Below are 21,547 nucleotides of genomic sequence, written 5' to 3'. Positions count from 1 at the left end.
TCTATCTTTCCGATTAATTCCGCCATGAGTCTAATTCATTGATCACTCCTTTCAACGGGACACATGAGCCCAACAAGTTGAACTCCTGCCAACAAAGTGGCTTTACAGCTCAGTTGATAGCAATGGACCGACATCGCAGAGGTGATGGGTTCGAATCCCGTTGAAACCGCCTGAAATTTTTTTGGTGTCTATAACAGACAATCACTAAACTGGCCAGGGGAGGATCACTTTTATCTTTCGTCAATAACGCGCACTTCATATCAAAGGTGCTTCTATGAAACTATGAGTGGAAGGTCTCGATCGCAGCAGTTCACTGAATGCAATCTGTGAAACGTACTGACACAGAATTAAAGTGATATTCAGGAGCGCTTGTTATTTGTATTTTGTGACTAAATTATAGGGAAAATTTAAAATAAAGAGTTTCTTTATGAATCACTGTGTAACAGGGTGTCCGAGGAAAAATAAGACTTAGTCTAGTAATAGTTGACGCTACACCCGTGCCCCCGCTGTTAAGTATAGTTGTATGCAGAATTCAATGTTTTCAGGGCCCAGGTAAAGGTAAAGGGGTGGCCGTTTTACAAACAGAGCAACTGCTGTTGAACCGGGGAGAGAACGAATCAGTACCGAATAGGAAAAGGGTCTGACTAGACGGTATGTTCATGGCGGACACGATGGTGTACCAGTCGAAACAGGAAATAAAGGAAACGTAAGGTCAAATTTTACCGCAATTATGGCCACCGTTTCTCAAAAATGCAGCATATTGCAAGGGATGGAGTTTTCAGTCTTGAGTAACGTGAATAACCCCTGATGTTGCGTGGTTTAATATCAATGCTTTATTTAGATGTCCTTAATCTAGGACTGCTTGCCCAAAAACTCGTTAGCGCTAACCGTTTATTAAGGTGTATCAAAAGCTATAGGTTTCCATGGTATTTAACACTGGTTAGCGGCGGTAACCATGCTTCGAGCAACGCGGGCCTGGATTATATAATCGTAGTTATAGGATAAATGACCAAATGAATAGTAAGAAACAGAAGTGTTCAAATCTGACCAGATGAATGGACTGAAACGGTGTCACGGTATTATAAATAATAGGTAAATCGAGTGAAAAATTTGTATAGAAAACTCTTCTGGTAACAAAATCAGAATTCAGCAATGTTTAGAGTATTCGCGAAAATGTAGCTACCTATTACATGGTTTTGCATGTATAAGAGTTTCCCATGTTTCTATAATTTATTCCAATATTTTACCGCCTAGCACTTTGAAAGAACTGAAACTGACGGTCTCAAAAATCCAGCAAAAATATAATAATAACTTGTGGCCTTTTTTTTCAATCCAAAGTCGTGTTCAAGATTAGTTCGTTCTAAACAACAACCTCTTCACGACAGAATACTGTCGCGAGCATTTTATATGTTCATGTTTGGAACAACACGGACCAATTGCCTTGTGAATACTTTAAAAATCACCAATGTTTCTCTTCAATCGTTTTCTAACAAGACTTGCTGGTTGAGTCTTTCAATCTCTTAACAGTGATCTGTGTCTGACAAATCGTTTCCCGAAAAAAAGTACTTGCGTGCTTCCACAATGTTCGTCAATTGACAAATTGCTTCCTAAATGATCGTGACGGTCCCGCGACTCAAACCAAAGGATTATCCTTGTCGTGAGATAATTTAGCCACTTTACTATCCCTTCGAGAAAAACCGGACTTAAGATGAAGGCAGACAAAGGAATTCTCTTACTTTTTCGAATAGCTGCTCCAACGCTAGATTGCAATGTAACGTGTAACACTCCGTGACAAATGGCACCAACATTTTATGGTGTCATTTTTGTGATCTATTTCAGCAATAGAGGCCGTTTTCCGTGTTTCAATAGCCTCATCTAAACAATCGGGAGAGTTGGGAGAATTCGAAACAGTTATAAAAACCCGAGACAGTCGAGGGTTTGCATAACTGTCGAGAATTCTCCCAACTCCTCCGATTGTTTAGATGAGCCTATGGAAACACGGAAAAAAGTCCTGTATTGCTTTTATAAAATATTTCTCAAAGATAATTCGACAAAAAAAAGGAAAAAGCTCTTGTTTTAACGTCTTGATTGAAATGGATTTTCTTGATACACGCTCCTATTTCCTACCAGCCAATCAAAACGCGCGTTTGACTACATAGCCAATCAAAATTCGTGTGATGTCACAGCCGTGGTTCTATAGTCTCATCTAAACACAGCTATTGACCAATGAGATTGTGGGTACTATCTTTATAATTTTTTTTAATATCATCGAAAAAATATCGGCAAAATCGACTTAATTTTTCATTGAGAAAAGTGATCTTGACAGAGCGAAAGCATAAGACATGAATCAACTCCAAATGTCGTAAAGTTGGGAATGGTTTTATTTGTTTTATTCTTGTCTTCCATCAGGTTAAATTATTGCAAAATACAAACCGTGACTAAAAAGTGTCAATGGCATTACTTTTGAGATAACATCTCACTGGCAATAACAATAACAACAGACAAAAAACATACTAACGGCTTACTGAAAAACTCGTCAGCCGTAAACATTGAACAAAAGATGAACATTTTTCACTACAATTGCCTTAAAAGTTTGCAATTTTTAGTAAGAACAATTGTTGTGACTGAAAGTATTTCCAGTGTTCATCTGTTCAAATCGTGTTTAGTTTGGCAAGGAGTTGTTGCTCTTCGCGAAAATTTCTCTTGTAAACTTCAAGGTAAACTTAGAAAATTTCAATGTACACTTCACCGGACTTCGCTTGCCTTTTCTTCAGTAAGTTTAAAAAAATAAGGGACGGCAGGAAAGACGAAAGTCTCAGCATCCAACTAAACCATTGGATAGCAAACATTTGGATTAAACGTATTAGCATTTTTTAGTCCAAATCACTTTTAGGTGAAAAAGGAATTCATGGCGTGTCGAAAGAACAAAACATTTTAAAAAAATCAAAGAAGACATGCGAATTTTTATTTGACTTTTCTCGAAAAATCGGAGAAAGCAATTTGACATAAATATTCGTATGAAAGGCAAAAAGGGTACGAACCTGGCGTCAGTTAAGTCAGCAATTCCTAATTTCACTCAAAATCGTTTGCTAAGCACATACAAATTTTAAGGTGCCTTGATAGTTTTTTTTACAGTCTCATCCCATGTTTACCGAGGAATTGCTTCTTCAAGTAAGGATTCTTTGCGGCAAAACATCCTTTAGATACGTAGGGAAGTCCAAAGATAGCGCCATTACAACCCTGCGAAACAACACGATCGACCTTTCCTCTCGCAGACCCGTACACCGTAATCCGTAATTTAGAAGAGACATATGATCCCTTTCACTGCTCGTAACACCCAAACGCTGATTCTTACCGGTTAAAACATAAAAAACACCCGAGAGTGATGAAGTTAGATAGCTAATGTTGTGTGCAGTCTTTGGACGGAGATCTCAGATTTTCCCAAACTAACGCAAATCGTTTAACTAGCTTTGATTAGGCATAAAAACTGACGACAGAATGTGATTGCCCGCCAGAAAAATGCGGCTTGCCAAATACAACGCTGGCCATGCGATTTCCCGCAAAGGAAACTTGGCCGAACACCCTGCTCCACCCTAACAGTCGGTACGGGCGGGCTAACGGACGGACGTACTTAACGTCATCACCAGAATAGGCCAATTCGGAAAATACCAAAATACTCTTTGTTTGTCCCTCCAAATATTGCATAAGCATTGTTTTTGTTTTCTCTTGGAACCATTGTAAGTCCCAAGAGAAACTAGAAACAATGATTATGCAAAATTTGGGGCGACAAACGAAGAGTGTTATGGTATTTTGCGAAGTGGCCTATTTCCAGAAGGGAAAAATTCCCAAAATATGTCTTACCCATGTTGCTCCGCTTCGTGTACGCAAGCTACAGTGATGCCTCCTCGGGATTTTGCGTCAAGCAATCTTCAGATGTAAACTCAAATGGCAGTCAAAACAGCTCAAGCGTTCAGCCAAGGTAGAATCAATGAATTATTGATGGCATTGCGTCTCACTTCTTGCTTTAATATCCCATGATTGAAATAGCCACATCGTATGGAAATTAGGCATAATTGTCAATTTTCCACGCTCCTTCTTGTAACACGAGGCCAGACATGAAATAAAAATTGGAGTTTTGAATCGAGTCATCTTTTGAGTATTGACTTTTTCAACTTAAGAATGTAATGTTGAAGCGACAAAAACAAATTTTTGGTTCAAAATTTTCACTGAGGGGAGGAATGCTTGAGCTATTTTGACTCTTAAGATATTTTGGCGAGGTAAATCACAATTAAATTTTATGCCATATTTACAGGTTATACGCTGTTTATAATCCTTAGTCCGCATCTTATACCGTAGTCTGTATTTTATACTCAGTCCGTAGTCCGTAGTCCGTAGCCCGCGTTTTAGACCTTCGCTTGTCTTTTATACGTAGTCCACAGCCCGCAGCCCGCAGTCCATCTTTCCTGCTGACCGATTATTGAATTTTCATTGAATTAAAATTGAATTTTCATTGAATTTAATTTGAATTTCATTAAATTGAATTGAAGCTCAATATTGAACATTGCTACAATTGGCTTGCCATGTCAGCACGAGTAAATTTTTCAAAGGCTAACCAAATTACAAGTGCAATTTGTAGGATTTTACTGAAATATTTACTTGTTCTGATTTATCCTAAATTGCACACAAGATGAATCATGTGATTACTTGCGAATGTCTTCCAAATGTCTGTTTTCCTCTTATTGCACTTTATCGTGTCTTGGGTTATTAGTCCCTCATACATTTTCGATAAGAAGGACGCTGAAAACTTTTCGTGACCAAGAGCTCTGCGATGCGCCGCACTCGTTTGCTGAAGAGGTAGACACAGAGTCGAGTTAGTTTGAAAAAATTTTGGCCATCAAAGGTGACGAAGTTTATTTTCAAGATTTGCCAATATATATAAAAAAATTATCTCTTCAGCAAAGGTGGGGGGAAAAACGGCCACCCACTAAGGCAGGTGGAAGAGGCGGTGGTGGAAAATACTGAAAATTGGTTCAAACAAGCTTTGTGAACAGCGTGATGGTGAGCGATCAAAAGAAGGCGAGCGCAGGGAAAAACGCGCTTAAGAACGATGTCGTCCGGAATTACCTAAATTCTGATTGGCTGGAAATAAGATAGGCTAAGAGCATTATATAAGCAATGTTTTGCCATAAAATACCATTATGATGCCGTCATAACGGTGTCTTTGATTGATTAATGACATCCTTGATTGACACGCAAACAATTGTGGAGACTTACAGGCCAAAAAAAAAATAATAATAATAATCTGCAACCTCTGAATTAAAACGTTGTTGTTTTGTCGTAACCATGTTGTTTTGTTGCGCTTTCGCGACCCTCTTGTCAGTCAGTTTAACTAAACTTTCAATTTGTTGCGCTCCATCTCAGCTTTCGGCAATGTTTGGGATTAATTGACCTATTCTCAGCCAATGAGCGTGCTAAATTTTTTATGCATGTATATATAGAGAGATTCCTTATGCGGCCCTTTGCTCTTCAGCAGAACCAGAATTGAGCCCTATTGACCCTATGCAATCGAGGCGATGCACGAGTCCCCTATAGTTCACTGCTACAGCATCCGAAATAGTAATTTCGACTCCTGCAACGGAGCACTAGAACTGTTTATATTTAAAAGTGTCTGTTTTCAATAAACAGTTCAATTGTCTCATACAGGTCTACTTCTTAATGACAAGATAAATTTGACTGAAAGTGGGTATATCTACTTTTTATTGAAATTTATACTCTGATGTTGCGTCTCTAGCTTCCTGACTGGATCACTCAATCTCGAGTAACAGTATATCGTATGACCTAATATGGAAACTGGTCGCGTCAAGTGTTGCCAAGCTAAAAAATTCCAAATTTCTCAAATCTTCAATTTCCAAGTCTTCAAATATTGAGATCTTAATGGAAATTTAATAAAACAGTTATTCCTTTCCTGCCTGTTGGATATGAGATTGGTTATAGCCAATCATATCAAGCGCGCGCTTGTGGAATAATTGATAACGACGTTCGAGCCCATTGCTACTGCGCATTTTTTTCGTGCATGTCCTGTACATGTCGTGCATCGCAGACCACGAAGGTAAACATGATGCTATTCAAAGACGCAAATATTTTCCACAAAAATGGAACGTGAAAGCGTGTGGCATCATGGGATAGCTGTGGACCCAGTTCTTCTCGGAAATGTCACACAATGAGTGACAGTGCGAATATTCCATCACTTTGAGAACTGCGCAGCGTTTTTACGCTCTTGAATGCTCGGTGACCCCTATTTTTCTTTCCGTATATCACTTCCTTTTTTGATTTTGTCCATTTTAACAAAAACCAAAAAAAGTCTGTGCGTGAGAAGTTACAAATATTTCGCTTTTTATGCTCTCGTGCGACCGGAGCTTTCTTTCTTAGACTAATATGTATCGTTTTTCAAGGTCTATTTCATCTCAGAAAAAGACATCAGCTTTAAAGGTTAATTTAGTTATATTAGTTACTTTGAATTGAGGACGTTCACTTGATCTAAATTTCACTAATGCAGCTTTTTTATTGCTGACAGTTGTAAGCTAAGATCGTCTTAAAGTAACGCAATCTTTTAAAAGTGCACCTCATGATCTCGTAAACGAGCACGGTGACCCCACATTTTTTGCCTTTTTGGCAAATGTAGATCATTACCTTTTTGCGTGGCAAGTTTTAAAAAAATCTGTACATGGGAGCATTTTGGGCGCAAACGTCCTTAAATAAAGCACACAGTAAATTACAAGAAACTCTGATTCGGTCTTGCTAAGTGATTTATGACTAGCATGGTGCAAGCACGTTACTCTAAACAATTATTCCATTACATTGCCAATCCATTTTCTGCGAAGGAAGAGGGAAAACCTCCATCACAACGCAAAAATTATGCGTGCGTGTACTCATGCGCGGGCTACCATATCATAATAATTAAAACAGCTCATAACCAGGATAAACAAAATAATTTGAAAAACCATCGTTATTTCGAAAGACAAAAAGATGTAAAAAACAAGTAAAATGCAATTTCTTAAGAAACGGTGCATGACGACTAAAGTGATTTTTCTGGAGCTCTATCTTGGTTGCAGTGTTCAATGATGAGAATTTCGTTTCTTGATTTTTCGAAAAATAACTGCGAATTTTAACACACACTCGTACAGGATCTCTATTCTTTTTCTTTTTCTAGTCACCTATAACAATTCATCGAACTAAACACCCGTTAATTTTCGTTCGTTCTGGCATACTTTTCCCTAGAAGCATTTACATGTATTTTCAGAAAATCCGTTGTTAACTCCATTGATGCTTTAACTTTGCTTTTCATTTATGAAAGGTGAAAAAAAGACCCCTTTGGATTAGTATTCTTTTAAAGTACACTCCCCTGACTTTAAACTACACAACTGGAATTGCAGGTTTCAATTAATCAGACTTAATACAAAAATTGATCTAAATTGTCTAATTCGGGGAGACTTGAAACCGTAATGACATCGTTTTTCTTTTTGCATTTTGTTTTTGAAACATGAAACTTATTTGTATTTGGTGGTATTTGGTATTAATGGAAAACTTACTTGCCAGAGCAGCACAGCGTAAATTTCAATTCAAATTGTGCAAAGGAGATTTTGCCACTAACTCGGGAAAAGAACGCCAGCAAGTAAAGCAATTCCCACCTGCCACCTGTCACCTGCAATTTCCTTGTAGTGGGTGGGTTTCAAGGGATGTCATTGACATCGAAATTAAATTCAGCTCAAGTTTCACCGTTTTCCTTTAAATATGAAAGGATTTAAATTACCATGCCATCTTTATTTTTTAATGAACGAAGGGGATAGTTTCTAAAGAAACTGTGGTGCTGCGTCGATGGGGAAGTGGTATACAAAAAATTGGTTTTATCAACGCAGTTGGTAATGTAAATTGGGCCACCGTACAGAGCTTCTAATAGCTGACGTTTTGAGCGTTAGCTCTTCGTCAGAGTGAATCCAGCGAATCTATTGATTCGCTCTGCCGAAGGGCTAACGTTCAAAACGTCAGCTTTTAGAACCTCTGTACGGTGGGCAATTTACATTATCAACTCTGTTGATAAAACCCAAATTTTTGCATACATCTTTATTTTCAGTTATGACAAGCAGATGTTCAATGATTATTGTTACCGGGGAAAGCGAACCTAAATGTCATTATCTGATATTGCACTGGCTATAGAGTTTCTTTTCAAAATAATTGCATACATCTTTATTTTAAGATATGACAAGCAGATGTTCAATGATTATTGTTACCGGGGAAAGCGAACCTAAATGTCATTATCTGATATTGCACTGGCTATAGAGTTTCTTTTCAAAAGAATTTTCTCTCTTAAGGGGTTTAAATGGGGCAATTCCAGATTACCTTCTAATGATAGTCTGTCATAATCACTAAGGTTAATCAGTTCAATGGGACAAACAGTTGACAATCGCTGAAGACGTTGTTATCTAAAGGATGCATTAATGGATCATCGAAGTCTGAAATTGTTTGCGGTTCCATGCAATCCCATACTAAAGAAAGGACATTTCAGGAGGAACATTAACCACCCACACCAAAAACCCAATGAGGGACGGGTCGCACTTGAGACAAATTTCTGAAATGTCGCAAGATGTTGCAGACCATGTTTGTTTCCGAACTTGCCCAAGACAAATAAAACGTTACGTGTTAGGGTCGCATCTGTAGAAATATAAACCCAAAGTAAACATGGGATCTGTCACTGAATAATTTTACCGCATTCTAATAATTCTCATTTCCAGCTCAACGTGGAGAATAGAAACGGCCGGCATAATTCAGCACTAGATCGTTTTGTTGCTTTATTTTTATTCCTATGTTCAGAATGTAAATGCAGCTAACGATGCTTAAAGAGTAACTCCTCTTTCTCGCCGAAAGGGCGCCAGACTAATAAAAACTGTCGTTGCCAGCACAAAGGTCTTCGGCAAAAAATTGCTGCACATTTCCGCTTTGATGGTGGCTCCAAAACAAGTACCCTGGGCTATACCGGTCTTGTGCTTCATTTGAGTTCATTGGGTCTAAATCTATGTCCCAAAATGAGGAAAAGTTGCTTCGAAAACCTGGATTCATGATTGGCCGTGACGGAGCAATGTGAAGGTGACAACGAAAAAGGCCTACATTATGACATAAGCATAATGTGATTTTACTTGGAAGCCCGTCATAGTTAAGTATTTAGGTGTTGCACGGGGCAAGAGGCGTTGTCAATCATAGAGCTTAAGCCAATCAAATGAGGTCAGATCGAATAACACCGAGGTTATAAGCACGATCAGTTTAACTCGTGGTCCTTCTCGCCTGCATCCCCATTGTGTTAACATCCGAACACAGATTTCTGGTACTGTAGAAGAATTTTCCCTCGCTCTCCCCCTCCCCATGCTCTAGCCTTCTCATTAGGCTTTTGCAGCCTTATGATACGTATTTGGCTCTTTGCCAATATTTAACCCGACCTTTGCTTATCACTCGACTTTTAAGAGCTTTAGTTGCCGTAGTACGGCGGTGTAACCGCGTCGAGCCACAGAAAGGTAAAGGTAAAGCCTGCTACGAGCCTAGAAGGCCCACCAGGCCGGCGCTTACCTCCGGTTTCTGTAGCATGGAGCGACTAGGGGTATTTCTACTCCCCCCTGGATGGGATGCTAGTCCATCGCAGGGTTACCCCCAGCACTATTCACCGGTACCCATTTACACACCTGGGTGGAGAGAGGCACTGTGAGAATAAAGTGTCTTGGCCAAGAACTCAACACAATTTCCCCAGCCAGGACCCGAACCCCGGACCACTCGATCCGGAGTCGAGCACACTAACCATGAGGCCACCGCGCCTCCCACAGAAAGAGCGCGAAAAATTAAGCCTCGTTTATGTTTAGTTGTCCTGATTACAAGAAGTTTATCTGGCTTGAACCTGCGATCCAATCCAAAGCCAGTACTTGATCAGCGGTCAATTTCTTAAAAAAAAGCTGACCTCGGTAAGCTCTAAACTTGAGCCTGCGATATAGTCATATGTTACTGGTCAGCAGATCCCTTATTTAGACAAGTGTCAATTGAACATAACATGGATGTCCATTATCAAACATGTACATTGTAAATTAAGTAGTTAGAGTATATGGCCACCACGTTGGGCACAAGTCACAATGGCAAGTATGGAGGGGTTGACGTACGGAAGGACGATCAATGACGTCATAACTAAAACCAAGATTTCCCGCATCGATGGGCTACCATATTTTCCAAACCATGGTGCTCCGTGCGCGCGCGCGGAGTTCTGCTTCAAAACATATGAGCAGTTGTCATGGTGGTGATGATCAAGTTAAGGAAATGGAACAAGATTTAGCCAAGCCTAAAAGCGGAGCTCCCTGGTTATTAATTCTTACTGCCTGTATGGTTAGTGAACATAAAAAAAGGTTTGGAATTGTCCGCGTTTTTGTGTTTCCAGTTGCTGCTTCATTAAATTAATTTCTTTGCTTTCCTCTATAGAAATATTCATTGCGTAACTAGTGAATTTCACCGCATATTTCACGCTAAACACCCATATCCCATGAATCACGAATCGAAAAGATAAGTGCGATATCGGTTTTTCGAGTGAAATTTACTTTGGAATTCACCAGTTTGGCAATGAATTTTTCTTGAACTGTATGAGTTTTAAAAGAAAACGAGCACCCTCTCAGAGAGCGAATGGAAAAGGAAAAAAGCCATCGCAGAGCAATTGCAACCATCAAAAACCTTTGTCAGTTTAAGGTCAAAACGAGTTTTGCTGATGTACTTTATTCAAATTTATCTCTGAAAACGAGATCATTCACATTTTGATGTATTTCATGCTACTGCTACTTCTATATGGTACGCTGATTTCTAAAACTCCTGAATGAAAAAAAAAAAACATTAGAAAGGAAAATCTAGTAAAAAAATGAAAGATTCAACATGACTTAACCTAACTTTAGTATAAAACTGAGAGCTTGAGCCATTTTTTCTGGGTCTCTCGTTTCGCTCAGAGAACGGTTGCCTGACTAGCTAACAAGGGGAATAAAAATCAAGACTGCCTCCTATTGTCTGAACTTGATTCTTTAATGGCCGAACCAGGGCGACAATTTCCAGTTTTTCTACTCGGCTGTCAGATCACTCACGTTGGCGTACAATCTTGTGTCGTACTGACTGAGATTCACATACGTCTGCAAAAGTAATAGTGTAACAGTGATTGTGCTAGCTTTCACTTTGATTCTTTACGACAATCACCTCAATATGGTAGAATGATTCCAACTAATTGAATACAGACAATAAGGACAATTGAATGCTGGACTTCTTATTTAATTGGCGAAATTTAACGACAAAAAAAAAAACAAAAAAAAACAAAGTGATTCTTTTCGTAAAGTAAGACTTGGCTTTGGGATTAAGGACGGTACAATGAAGTGTGCGTGCAAACAGATTCTACGGGCACATTGTCCCATAAATACCCAAAATATTTCCTCGATTTCTTTACCTTGTGATTCCTTTCCATATCTTTCATTGTTTTTCTCAGCTTTTCAAATGTAGGTCGATCACTTGGATCTTCTTCCCAACACTTCATCATAATTTCATACCTGAATTATTGGGAGGAACTTATAGTCAAGCAGTTACTCATTACTTTTTACTTAGTATCGCAATTGAGGAAAAATATCATTTACAGATTGCTATCCACATGTCTCGGCTTAGGCATCCTGTATCCTTGTTGAATTTTATCCGCAATGAGTCTGGCGTGTGTGTCCGGGTATGGAGATCCACCTAGGAGTGTAAAATTCCTGTCTCAATGTCACTTTGTACCATTATCAAATGTAATTAGACGCCAATGTAATATGTAAAGCTATTTCTGTTTATAAAGCACACTTTTTTGTCATGAAGTCAAGTATCCTTTTTATTGAATCTTACCAATTGTCAGGATTTCATAGAGAAGAACCCCATAACTCCATCTGAAAAAGGAGTATAACACATGCATGGTAAAAATCAACGAGGAAGCAAGCAAGCAGATTTACAAAGATTTAATAAAAATAAAAATAAAATTATTAGTAGAGAAAAGAAATGACAAGCCTGTGTTATCATGGTAATTAGCACGATTAGCCAATAAAAAGTGAAGTTTTCCTTCACTGGAAGACGCTTTTGTGTTGTAATAAAATTCTTCTCCACTACATTAACCTCTTTATTGCACAATTTGACATTATCATGATTTGTTTTCCTAACGTTTATATTATGTTTCATGTTATAAAACATGCGTGTTTAGCGGTTGGTGGCCTATTTTTCACCCCTTCGAGAATGAATAAGACAAGTTGCTTTTATTCTGGAAATTTCATCAGTACCTACATAACAAACAAAAGATTACATGGCCGCTTGGGGATATGAATTTTATCTTCTCGTTCTCAGTGTCCCTCACTCGTTCGCTGCGCTCACTCGTGAGAGATGCAGCACTCGAAGATAAGATTCGTGTCCCCAAGCGGCAATGTAATATCCTCTATTTATAATTCTAAAAGAAAAATAAATTTAACTTTATACTGAAACGTATATACTTACACATCACTTTGTGTCGTGTATACTCCGTAAAACAAGGCCTCATATGCAGTCCATTTAACAGGTAATCGACCCTTGGTACGGAAAACCAGCAAAGAGTACCGTCAAAGAATAAACAGATATAAAACAGTAGTTTTGCTTTGCAAAAAAAGGTTAACTCTAAGTTCGATCATGGCGTATAAACCATAATATCAATGCAAGCCTTACCCTACTTTTCTTGGTATAAATATCGTCCTGTTCCACATTTCTCGCCATCCCAAAATCTGTCACCTTGCACCTCTCTCCTTCGCCAACAAGAACATTTCTCGCCGCCAAGTCACGGTGGACAATCTAAAAGAAATTGTATGTGGATGTATAGTACATTAGTACCAAGGAACTATCTTTATCAACAAACATAACTCCACCAAACGCAGCGTATCTCCACGAAATGATAAAGCAGGATCAGCTGGTCTTACGCCTAAAACGTCCATATTTAGCAACAATTCTGTTGGTATATATTTCTATAATTCAAACTTCTAATACTCAAATGCGCAGTCAAGAATGAACAGCGAAAGGGAGATTTCAAACCATGCCTAATGTCTCCCCCAATAGACAGGAGACAACCAATTTGTTATTTGCAAGTAGTGTCAGAGTTCAACTCAGGACCTTTCATGACAAATAAATCCAGTGGTCAGAACGGAAATCGAACCTTAAAGTGCCGCTACGACGAAAATGTTTGGTTTTCTGTTCGAATTTTTTTTAACGTCAATTAAGTCAATATGTTCAAAATAATACAATGCATTTAAATTTGGAACGATAGAAGCGAGGTAAGTCGGGAAATACCCAGCCAAAAACCGCTAAAAATCTGTCCGCCATTACTCAGACGGCATTGAAGAAGTCTGCGATATTTTGTAAGCGGTCTTCACGCAAGACTTGGCTCGTAACGTCATACGCGCATCGCTTCGTGGGCGTTTGACAAAGCGAACAAAGCGATCAAGGAGTAATGTATATAATATCAGCAAAAAGCAACTCGGCGATCTCTCACATCTCATAGACGGCATAGGAAATTAGTCGCGTTTATTTTGAGCGTTGCGCATATGAAGTCAGACCCCAGGCGGTCCAGCTAGACCCAACCCTTTTCCTTGCTCACGGTCATTTGCCGTTCGAGTAATGGCGGACAGCGAAAACCGAAAAACTACGTGGGAATTTTGAGAAAAAATTGGCAAGATACCTATTTAGTACGTCTATTTTCAAAATCTAGAGAAAAAAGGACATGCAAAATTTTCATCGTAGTGGCACTTTAAGCGTCCGACTGCAAATGTACAGCGTTAACCACTACGGCAGCTCAACTGTCTTGTTGTTTTCTTAATTTAATGACCATACTATCACCTTAGTTGTTTGTTTGTTTGTTTGTTTGTTGCAGCCACCTTAATTTCGTATCACTACCACTTCATTTAAAAAAAAAGAAAAAAGTAAAATAAAATTTAAGAAAAACCTTGATTCTGATTGGCTAAGAGCAGTGCACTTCAAGTGTAACACCGGTGCAAAAAGTGTAACACCAGCGGAAATTACACATCGAAATTTTTGATTATAATTGGCTGAGATACAATAGCAAAATTTTCTAAGAGTTGCTTTGGCCGCCGACGATACAATGGAAGAACTGCAAATAGCCCTTTTCACTGTTAGTGTTTCTCATTTGCATTACAATATAATCTAGCATGTATGTGAGGCAATTGTCTCGCACCCACGTTAGATTACATTGTAATGCAAATAAGAAAAACTAACCGTGAAAAGGGCTATTGGTGCAAAAAATATAAACAACAACAAAAGTACGTCATTTTGGTTAAGTGTGTGGTAGATGTGGTGCGAGTAAAAGAGAATGGCTTTGTAAAGCGAGGAAAACGAACCCGCTGAACTGAACAGATTACTTGCGAAATTATACGCTGAGGTATATAACAAAAACGGCCGAGATTATGAGCCAGCCAGCCTAAACGTTATGATTGCTGCCCTCCACAGGTGCTTGAAAGAAAACAACATCCATTGGCAATCGTCAAAGAACGGGAATTCCACTCATGGAAGCAGGTCTTGAAGGGAAAAGCGCAATTACTGCGACAACCCAACAAAGCAAGAGATTTGACGAGAGCAAGTTTGAAGTACTTTCCCAGAGGCATTTGTAAACACAATGTGGTCAATCCACAACCGACAGTATCCGGAGAACTTCCTGGCCAACAAGAACCGCCTCCCTTTTTAGCTCAATTTCTTCATTTATTTATTTATTTAACAATTCGCCAACCATTACAAGAGATAGGGTGGCAGGTGGCTTTCTAATACATACTAAAATACGAGACATACTAAATTGACCACTCCTCATAGACGTCAATGAAACAATCAACGAAATGACTGAACACAACAACAACAACTGTTAAGAATCCCAATTTGCCGGAGGCAAACCGGTTGGCTATTTACAAGTGCGTTCAAGAAGTTGAACAATGGTCAGAATAAGTCTTGAACTCGGGAACTCTGGATCTCAAGGCAAGCGTCCTATCCACTGGGCCGCACTGCCTCCTAAGACTACCCTTCTCACACTTACACTGACAGACCTGCGCAACGCCAACACGCTCGCACACACACATACAAATGAATAAACACTAGGACTGGTAAGGATATTTACGTAATTTGAGAGCGTAAATGTTTGAGCAATGAAGTTTTAAGACTGAAGACTAGGTGAGGACATCGCATATGTCGACACACCCGTGCAACGCAAACGCGCTCGCACACACAAATACAAATGATTAAACATTAGGACTAATAAGTACAGTTACGTAATTTGAGAGCGTAAATGTTTGAGAATTGAAGATTTAAAAGACTGAAGACTAGGTGAGGACATCGCATATGTCGACACACCCGTGCAACGCAAACGCGCTCGCACACACAAATACAAATGATTAAACATTAGGACTAATAAGTACAGTTACGTAATTTGAGAGCGTAAATGTTTGAGAATTGAAGATTTAAAAGACTGAAGACTAGGTGAGGACATCAGATATGTCGGTAAGGAATTCCAGTCAGTAATATAACGATTAAAGGAAGAAAATTTGAAATGATTAGTGCGGACGGGTTTTGGCCTAATCTTGTAACCATGGTTGTAAAATTCATTATTCATGAGGGTGCAAACCAAACCCAGAACAGTATTCAGATCACATATACACAACTGTAAACCCCAATACAAATCAACTGAATTATTAAACAGTAGAATTAACTTTTGATACAAACTCCTGCACAGCTTATTAGTATTCATTAACTTTTGATACTGATCTCTACTGATTAAAATAACAATACTTTGCATTCAATTTAATGTATTCATTCACAAGTGTATTGTAAACGCCCATACAGATCTAACGCACATATTTTATCTACTACTTAGATCTTCTGCGATTGCCATCTATAAAATAAAATAGTGGTGACTATTAATGTCACAGTAACCAAAAATTATCTTATACACCTGAGTCAAACTAAGGTATTTTTTTCTCAGTTCGAGGGAATCCCACTCTAGGTTTAAGAATCTTTCGTGATAATCAATGTCAGAGCCGCATAATAGGCGGGTTGCTTGTCGTTGAATAGATCAAATTGACTTGACGTGTTTTACTAGGTGCGGATTCCAGGCAGGGCAGGCTTACTCAAGGATCGGTCTAACCAACTACTTGAAAGCTACCGCGATACCAGCCTTGTTTGAATAACCAAAAGTTGGCCTAGTCAGGCCTAACAATTTGCTGGCTTTGGCGCCGATAGAATTAATGTGGTAGTTCCAAGAAACGGACGATTACAACTATACTCCTTGATATTTGTGTTGGTCCACTGCCGGTAATTGGTTATTGTTCGATGAGTATCAATATCGATCGTGTTTGCACGATAACAGTCACAGCAGAAACTCTCCAAAACAAGAGATACAGTCACAATTCATTGTCCAGGTGTTTTGGTTTGTGCATCCTGTAACATTCTTGAAGCAAATTTGCAATTTACCGATTTCGATGCTCAGTTGATGATCAGCGTTTGCATTAAACCAAAGTTCCATATAGTTCAATCCGACAATGATGACAGCTTCAGAGCAAAATGTGTTGAACACTTTCAGCCACTACCAGCTTTCATTCAACTTCAAGAGCTGCAAGTTTTTAAGACCAGCCATTCCATCTGTGAAGCCTATCAAGCGTCGTTGCGTCCATATAATCGACGGCGATTCAGATTCCGATCAAAAGATGACTTTTAAATACTTTTTTCCCTATTATGGCATGAGATTCTTGCAAATTTCTAGTTAATATTATTGCAAACATTCAGGGACGATTCCACGTGCAAATGTTTGAAACGAACCGCTTTGAATTTGTACCATTTAGAAATTTAAGATCTCCGATGGCCACGTCGACGAAAACGTCACATAAAAATTTACCTTTGCTCTGTAGTAACTATTTCGCGATTAATCCATCATATTCGCGTCGTTCGATTTGGACGAAGTATCCTAAAATTAAATTGGTACGAGAGGCTTTAGAAATAGTGATTTTAGGTACGCGTTGCACAGAGCATCACAAAAAATGCAAGCCCCACGTGCAGCACGATTATACTTCATGTGTCAGTAAGTGTCAAATACATATCGAATGCTCGCTTCTTGTCTGCAATAAGATCTTGCGGTTCTTCCTCTTCTTGAATTTTTTCCTGTTTGTATTATTAAAAGGTAATCGTACGGTTTTCCTCGTTCAATTTGGAATTAGTTTGCACAAGTGAGTTTTTCAAAAGATGAAATTGCACGAGCCGAAGCGGCTGAACCGTATGATTATACATAATAATTAGATTCATGTTTACTTGCAGGAAGATAAATTCCAAATACACACAAAGTTTAATGCTACTGTGGTTTGGGGAATTACGAATGTAGCTTAAAAGTTGCACTCAAAGTGATGTAACTTTTTTAGATACATTCGCAATTCACATGGTACAAAAAGCGTGACACTGGAGAGCAAATTGCCCACTCGGACATCTAAAACAAGGAACAAGCAAAATTTAATTGAAGTTGCTTTGTTTTAGATGTCCCAGTGCGCAATTTGCTCTCCAGTTTGGCGGTTTTTGTACCATGTGATCGCCAGCTGCAAAGGGCCCATCATGAATCACAGGTAGTAAGAGTCTTTTCATGGTATTCTTAACATTTATTTGGCATTAATTTAATTTATGGATGCTGGCCTATGACAACCTCCCCTCTACAACAAACCTTTTTCGAAGACAAGTAACACATCCCATCAGCAACCTCCCAAGCGAATTTCATCAGCTGTTCCGAAGTCAGATTGGTCTCTGGTTTCACATCTGGGTTCTTATAATAAGTATCGTTGAGTCCTCGGCTCTTTCGCAAATATCCCAGGAGGTCACCAAAGGGAACATACTCGATCAACACCATCAGTGGGTCTATGGAAAACAGCGTTCTTAGAATGAAAGGTGTTCATTTTCAAACTAGGGTTGCTTAAGATATGCTCGTAACATAATATCCCATTACAAAAAAATGTCAATGTTACCGCTTTCAGTGACGCATCCGATGAGCTTGATCACGTGAGGGTGGGGCTTTAATGTTTTCATCAGCTCCAATTCTGACAACAGATCCTTTCTATCTGATGGAGGAGCATTGGCTAGGAAGTAAGGAAGAGAAACTGCCAGTGGCCTCGTTCGATATACAACAGTTGACTTGGGAACACAACATTAGTGTTATGAGTGAAATGGCATTAGCAGGTATCAAATATACCATAATACTCTTTGGTTTGGCGTCGCACCGACATTGCGAGGTCACGGGTTCAAACCCCGTTCAAGTCTTGAGTTTTTCAGGCTTCTTTTCTACGCAACAGAGTGTTTTCACTCACGGGATCAGTAACTTTTTTTTCCACCGAAACAAACGAAAACATTAGCTTGATAAAAGAGCTCAATTCCCGGAGGGTTAGATGGGGACATCAACATGGCCGTCTTTCCTTTGTTTAGGGACATCAACATGGCCATCGTGACGTTACGTCACGTTAATATACATACTTAATTGACCGCTCACTGCACTTCCTCCACACACTCTATTGCTAAAGCTGCGTCCATACTACGGGGACCATAGCTTCATTTAACTAGTGTCATGTCAGGAAATCTTGGAAGTGTACGGATTTTGAGTCATTTAAGGTGGCATCAAACAAAAAAAATAATCCAAAGAACTGAAAAGGATTCTTGTTATTAATGTCAGTTTTGATTTTAGCGAGAAAATGAGGCCAATAGGAAAAAAAAACGCATATTTAATAATTGATGGTGTTTGCATTCTGTTATTACCGTCTCAATGCAAGCTGACCTTCAGAAAGTAATGAAGCCACTTTCCTGCTTCCACTGCAGACTTCCAAAAGCATTATCAAAAAACGAGTGAAAGCATATGACAGGGATAAGCGGCAACCAACCTTTCAGCATTTTTACTGCTACTGTTGTTTCGTCCTGACTGGCTCTTACGTTTTTCACCGTTGCCTGGGCAACCTGAGAAAAGGCTCCTTTACCGATGACTTTGATAACATGAACGTCTTCGCGACTGACTTCCCAGCTCCTCCCGGAAGGATGGAGAGGCATGTAGTATCCACCTCCTGCTGCTGGAGTCGCATAGGTCGCTGCTTCCTTCGCGTTTAGTTCGCTAGGAAGCCCTACGTTGTCTTTGACTTGCAAAGATACTGGATTCTGGCGATGATTAATTCACAAAAATGATAGTCTTACACTAATTGTATCTCTCAGTTCAACTACAATGCAAACCTCGGTTTCCTATAACAAGCGTCCCTCTCCCCAAGCTTTGCTTTGAAAATGATTCAACTAACGAATGACCATTGTACCAAGTTTTCCAGGGAGGGGCACAGTTAGGGAAAAGGTAAGAAATGTAGCCTTCAACCAGTGCATGTAGCTTGATTCTGCTAACATCCATGCAATTGTAACTTAGTTCAAGAGAGATGCCTAGCAAAGACACAATATAAAGGAAAGAACAGGATAGCGACGTTAGGTCTACATACAGATATGATCGAGAGTTTGGAAAGCTAATGACGAGATTCAATAGACTCCATCCCTCGTCATTCCATGACTGCTTTGAATAATTCATAGTAACCACTTTTGCTAATCCAGGATTCACGTTCCACGAATCTATTCTTCTAGAAAGACCTTATTAACAACTTACCATAGATAGAAGATCCCCACATCTTTGACACGGACGACGGCGTATTTTCCATATCACCACGGAGAGAACAATAATTACGATCAGCAGGACAACGATGAATGAGATGTAACAAATATGCAAAATAGTACAAGAACCTGACAAAAAGGAAGCAGAAAAGCACTTGTTATTCAGTTTAACGGGAGTCCATACACTTGAAATGAATCAATGGCCTTCTTCTGTTGAATTTCTGAAAACTAGACATAATTTTTTTCACCTTTCTCACTTTCCAGAGACCTTGGAGTTGCTAAGGAAAAGAAAAGTAGGATGATAGTTAGTCCCCATGTTTGAGGGCACTTACCCAACATTGCTGACAAATCTGTGAAGAGAATCACCTTTGAAATGTCAATGCATTAAGCCCTTATTCTTCCTATATAGATAATACCATTTGTTATTGTCTAGATATCTAATTTAGCGATTTTTGACACAGGTACAAATGGCTTTATTAAAATCACATGGCAGCCTATTAAGCGTCTAATTGCGTGATTATTAACAATACAAAACTGGCTATTTACAGGGCATGTAATTTACAGATAGACGGTAAATAAGTCTGGTAGAAACCCTGAGTGCGAAATAATCGGGTTAGCAAACTGACTTTGATTTTTAAGCTTATAAGTAGTATGGTTCTTCGGTGGCAGAAAATGATGAAGCTTGTGCTCGGTATTGGATACTATTGGCACGAAAAATTTATGACATTGTGCGATACGTCTATCCTTCGGTGAATTCAGGTTAAACAATGAAAGGGTGTCGAGATATGAAAAGACCGAGCGAGATTACAGATAAAGCGCGTTTTTGGAATACGTTCTATGTCGTTGCTTAAATAATCAGGCAGTGCATGATGGTAAAGAGTAGCACAGTATTCAAGTGCAGATCTAATTCAAGTAAGATGATTTCACGACACGGAACTTTGGCGCGCTCAATTAAGCAATATGAGAAAAAGCATCCGCTTATTAGCCTTTTTGATTACGTCTGAAATATGACAATTCCATTGAAGGTTGCTGGCTATTGTTACACCTAACACTTTAACATTGTTTACACGTTCAAGTTTTTTTAAAGTTGACAGAAACCGTGAATATTCTAGGGAACGAGAAATTCTGTTCGAAAGCCCGGTGCCCGAATTTGGCAGTAGGCAAATGAGTGCAAAATTGCAATTTCACTCCCTTCCCTTTATGGGAAAGGACATCGTCCCTTCAGACACTGCTAAAGACCTGGGCGTGATTTTGGATTCTAATTTAACTTACGATGAGCACATAATTAAAATTGCTTCTTCATGCATGTCCCGCCTCGGCCAAATAAACCGCGTCAAGCATGTTTTTGACAAACGTACACTCCTGACGATTATTGACTCTTTAGTTTTTAGTAAATTATTTTGTTGTTCCAATGTATGGGCAAACACATCGAAGTGTAATATTAACAAACTGTAGGCGGTGCAAAACTTCGCATGCCGCATTGTGAGCGGCGCGCGTAAATATGGCCATATTACGCCTATTCGTAAAGAGCTCAATTGGATACCTGTGGCAAACCAGTTATGTTATCGACGCGCTACAATAGCCTTTAAATGTATGACGGAACACGTCCCTGAATATCTGTCTTGAAATTTTTTAAAGCAAGCCGAGGTGAGCGGTCGTAGCACCAGAAACTCGCAATTGTTGAACATGCCACTTTTTAAAACCGCTAGCGGCCAAAGAACCTTTTATTATAGAATAGTTACTTTATGGAACTCTTTACATTATTCTCTTAAACTGTGTGATTCATTCACTGTTTTTT

General features: G+C 39.1%; 1 protein-coding gene across 1 annotated transcript in view; it reads right to left on the bottom strand.

Annotated features, from left to right (window-relative positions):
- Positions 1-10,764: 10,764 nt before the first annotated feature.
- The window catches only part of LOC138030435 (tyrosine kinase receptor Cad96Ca-like), a 12,415-nt gene continuing 1,632 nt past the window's right edge, over positions 10,765-21,547 (bottom strand). Inside the window, exons 3-12 of the mRNA XM_068878348.1 lie at positions 20,082-20,099; positions 18,993-19,260; positions 18,090-18,200; positions 17,792-17,982; positions 12,769-12,891; positions 12,565-12,635; positions 11,929-11,969; positions 11,688-11,784; positions 11,504-11,603; positions 10,765-11,195 (exon numbers count right to left, since the gene is read on the bottom strand). Coding sequence (XP_068734449.1) covers positions 11,127-11,195; positions 11,504-11,603; positions 11,688-11,784; positions 11,929-11,969; positions 12,565-12,635; positions 12,769-12,891; positions 17,792-17,982; positions 18,090-18,200; positions 18,993-19,260; positions 20,082-20,099 — 1,089 coding nt within the window. The 3' untranslated portion in view covers positions 10,765-11,126. The remainder of the gene's footprint in view (positions 11,196-11,503; positions 11,604-11,687; positions 11,785-11,928; positions 11,970-12,564; positions 12,636-12,768; positions 12,892-17,791; positions 17,983-18,089; positions 18,201-18,992; positions 19,261-20,081; positions 20,100-21,547) is intronic.

The sequence above is a fragment of the Montipora capricornis genome, chromosome 13 (assembly GCF_036669925.1).
Source record: "Montipora capricornis isolate CH-2021 chromosome 13, ASM3666992v2, whole genome shotgun sequence".
In the NCBI taxonomy this organism is placed as follows: Eukaryota; Metazoa; Cnidaria; class Anthozoa; order Scleractinia; family Acroporidae; genus Montipora; species Montipora capricornis.
The sequence above is the reverse complement of the archived record's forward strand: the minus strand, read 5'-3'. Positions and strand labels throughout refer to the sequence as shown.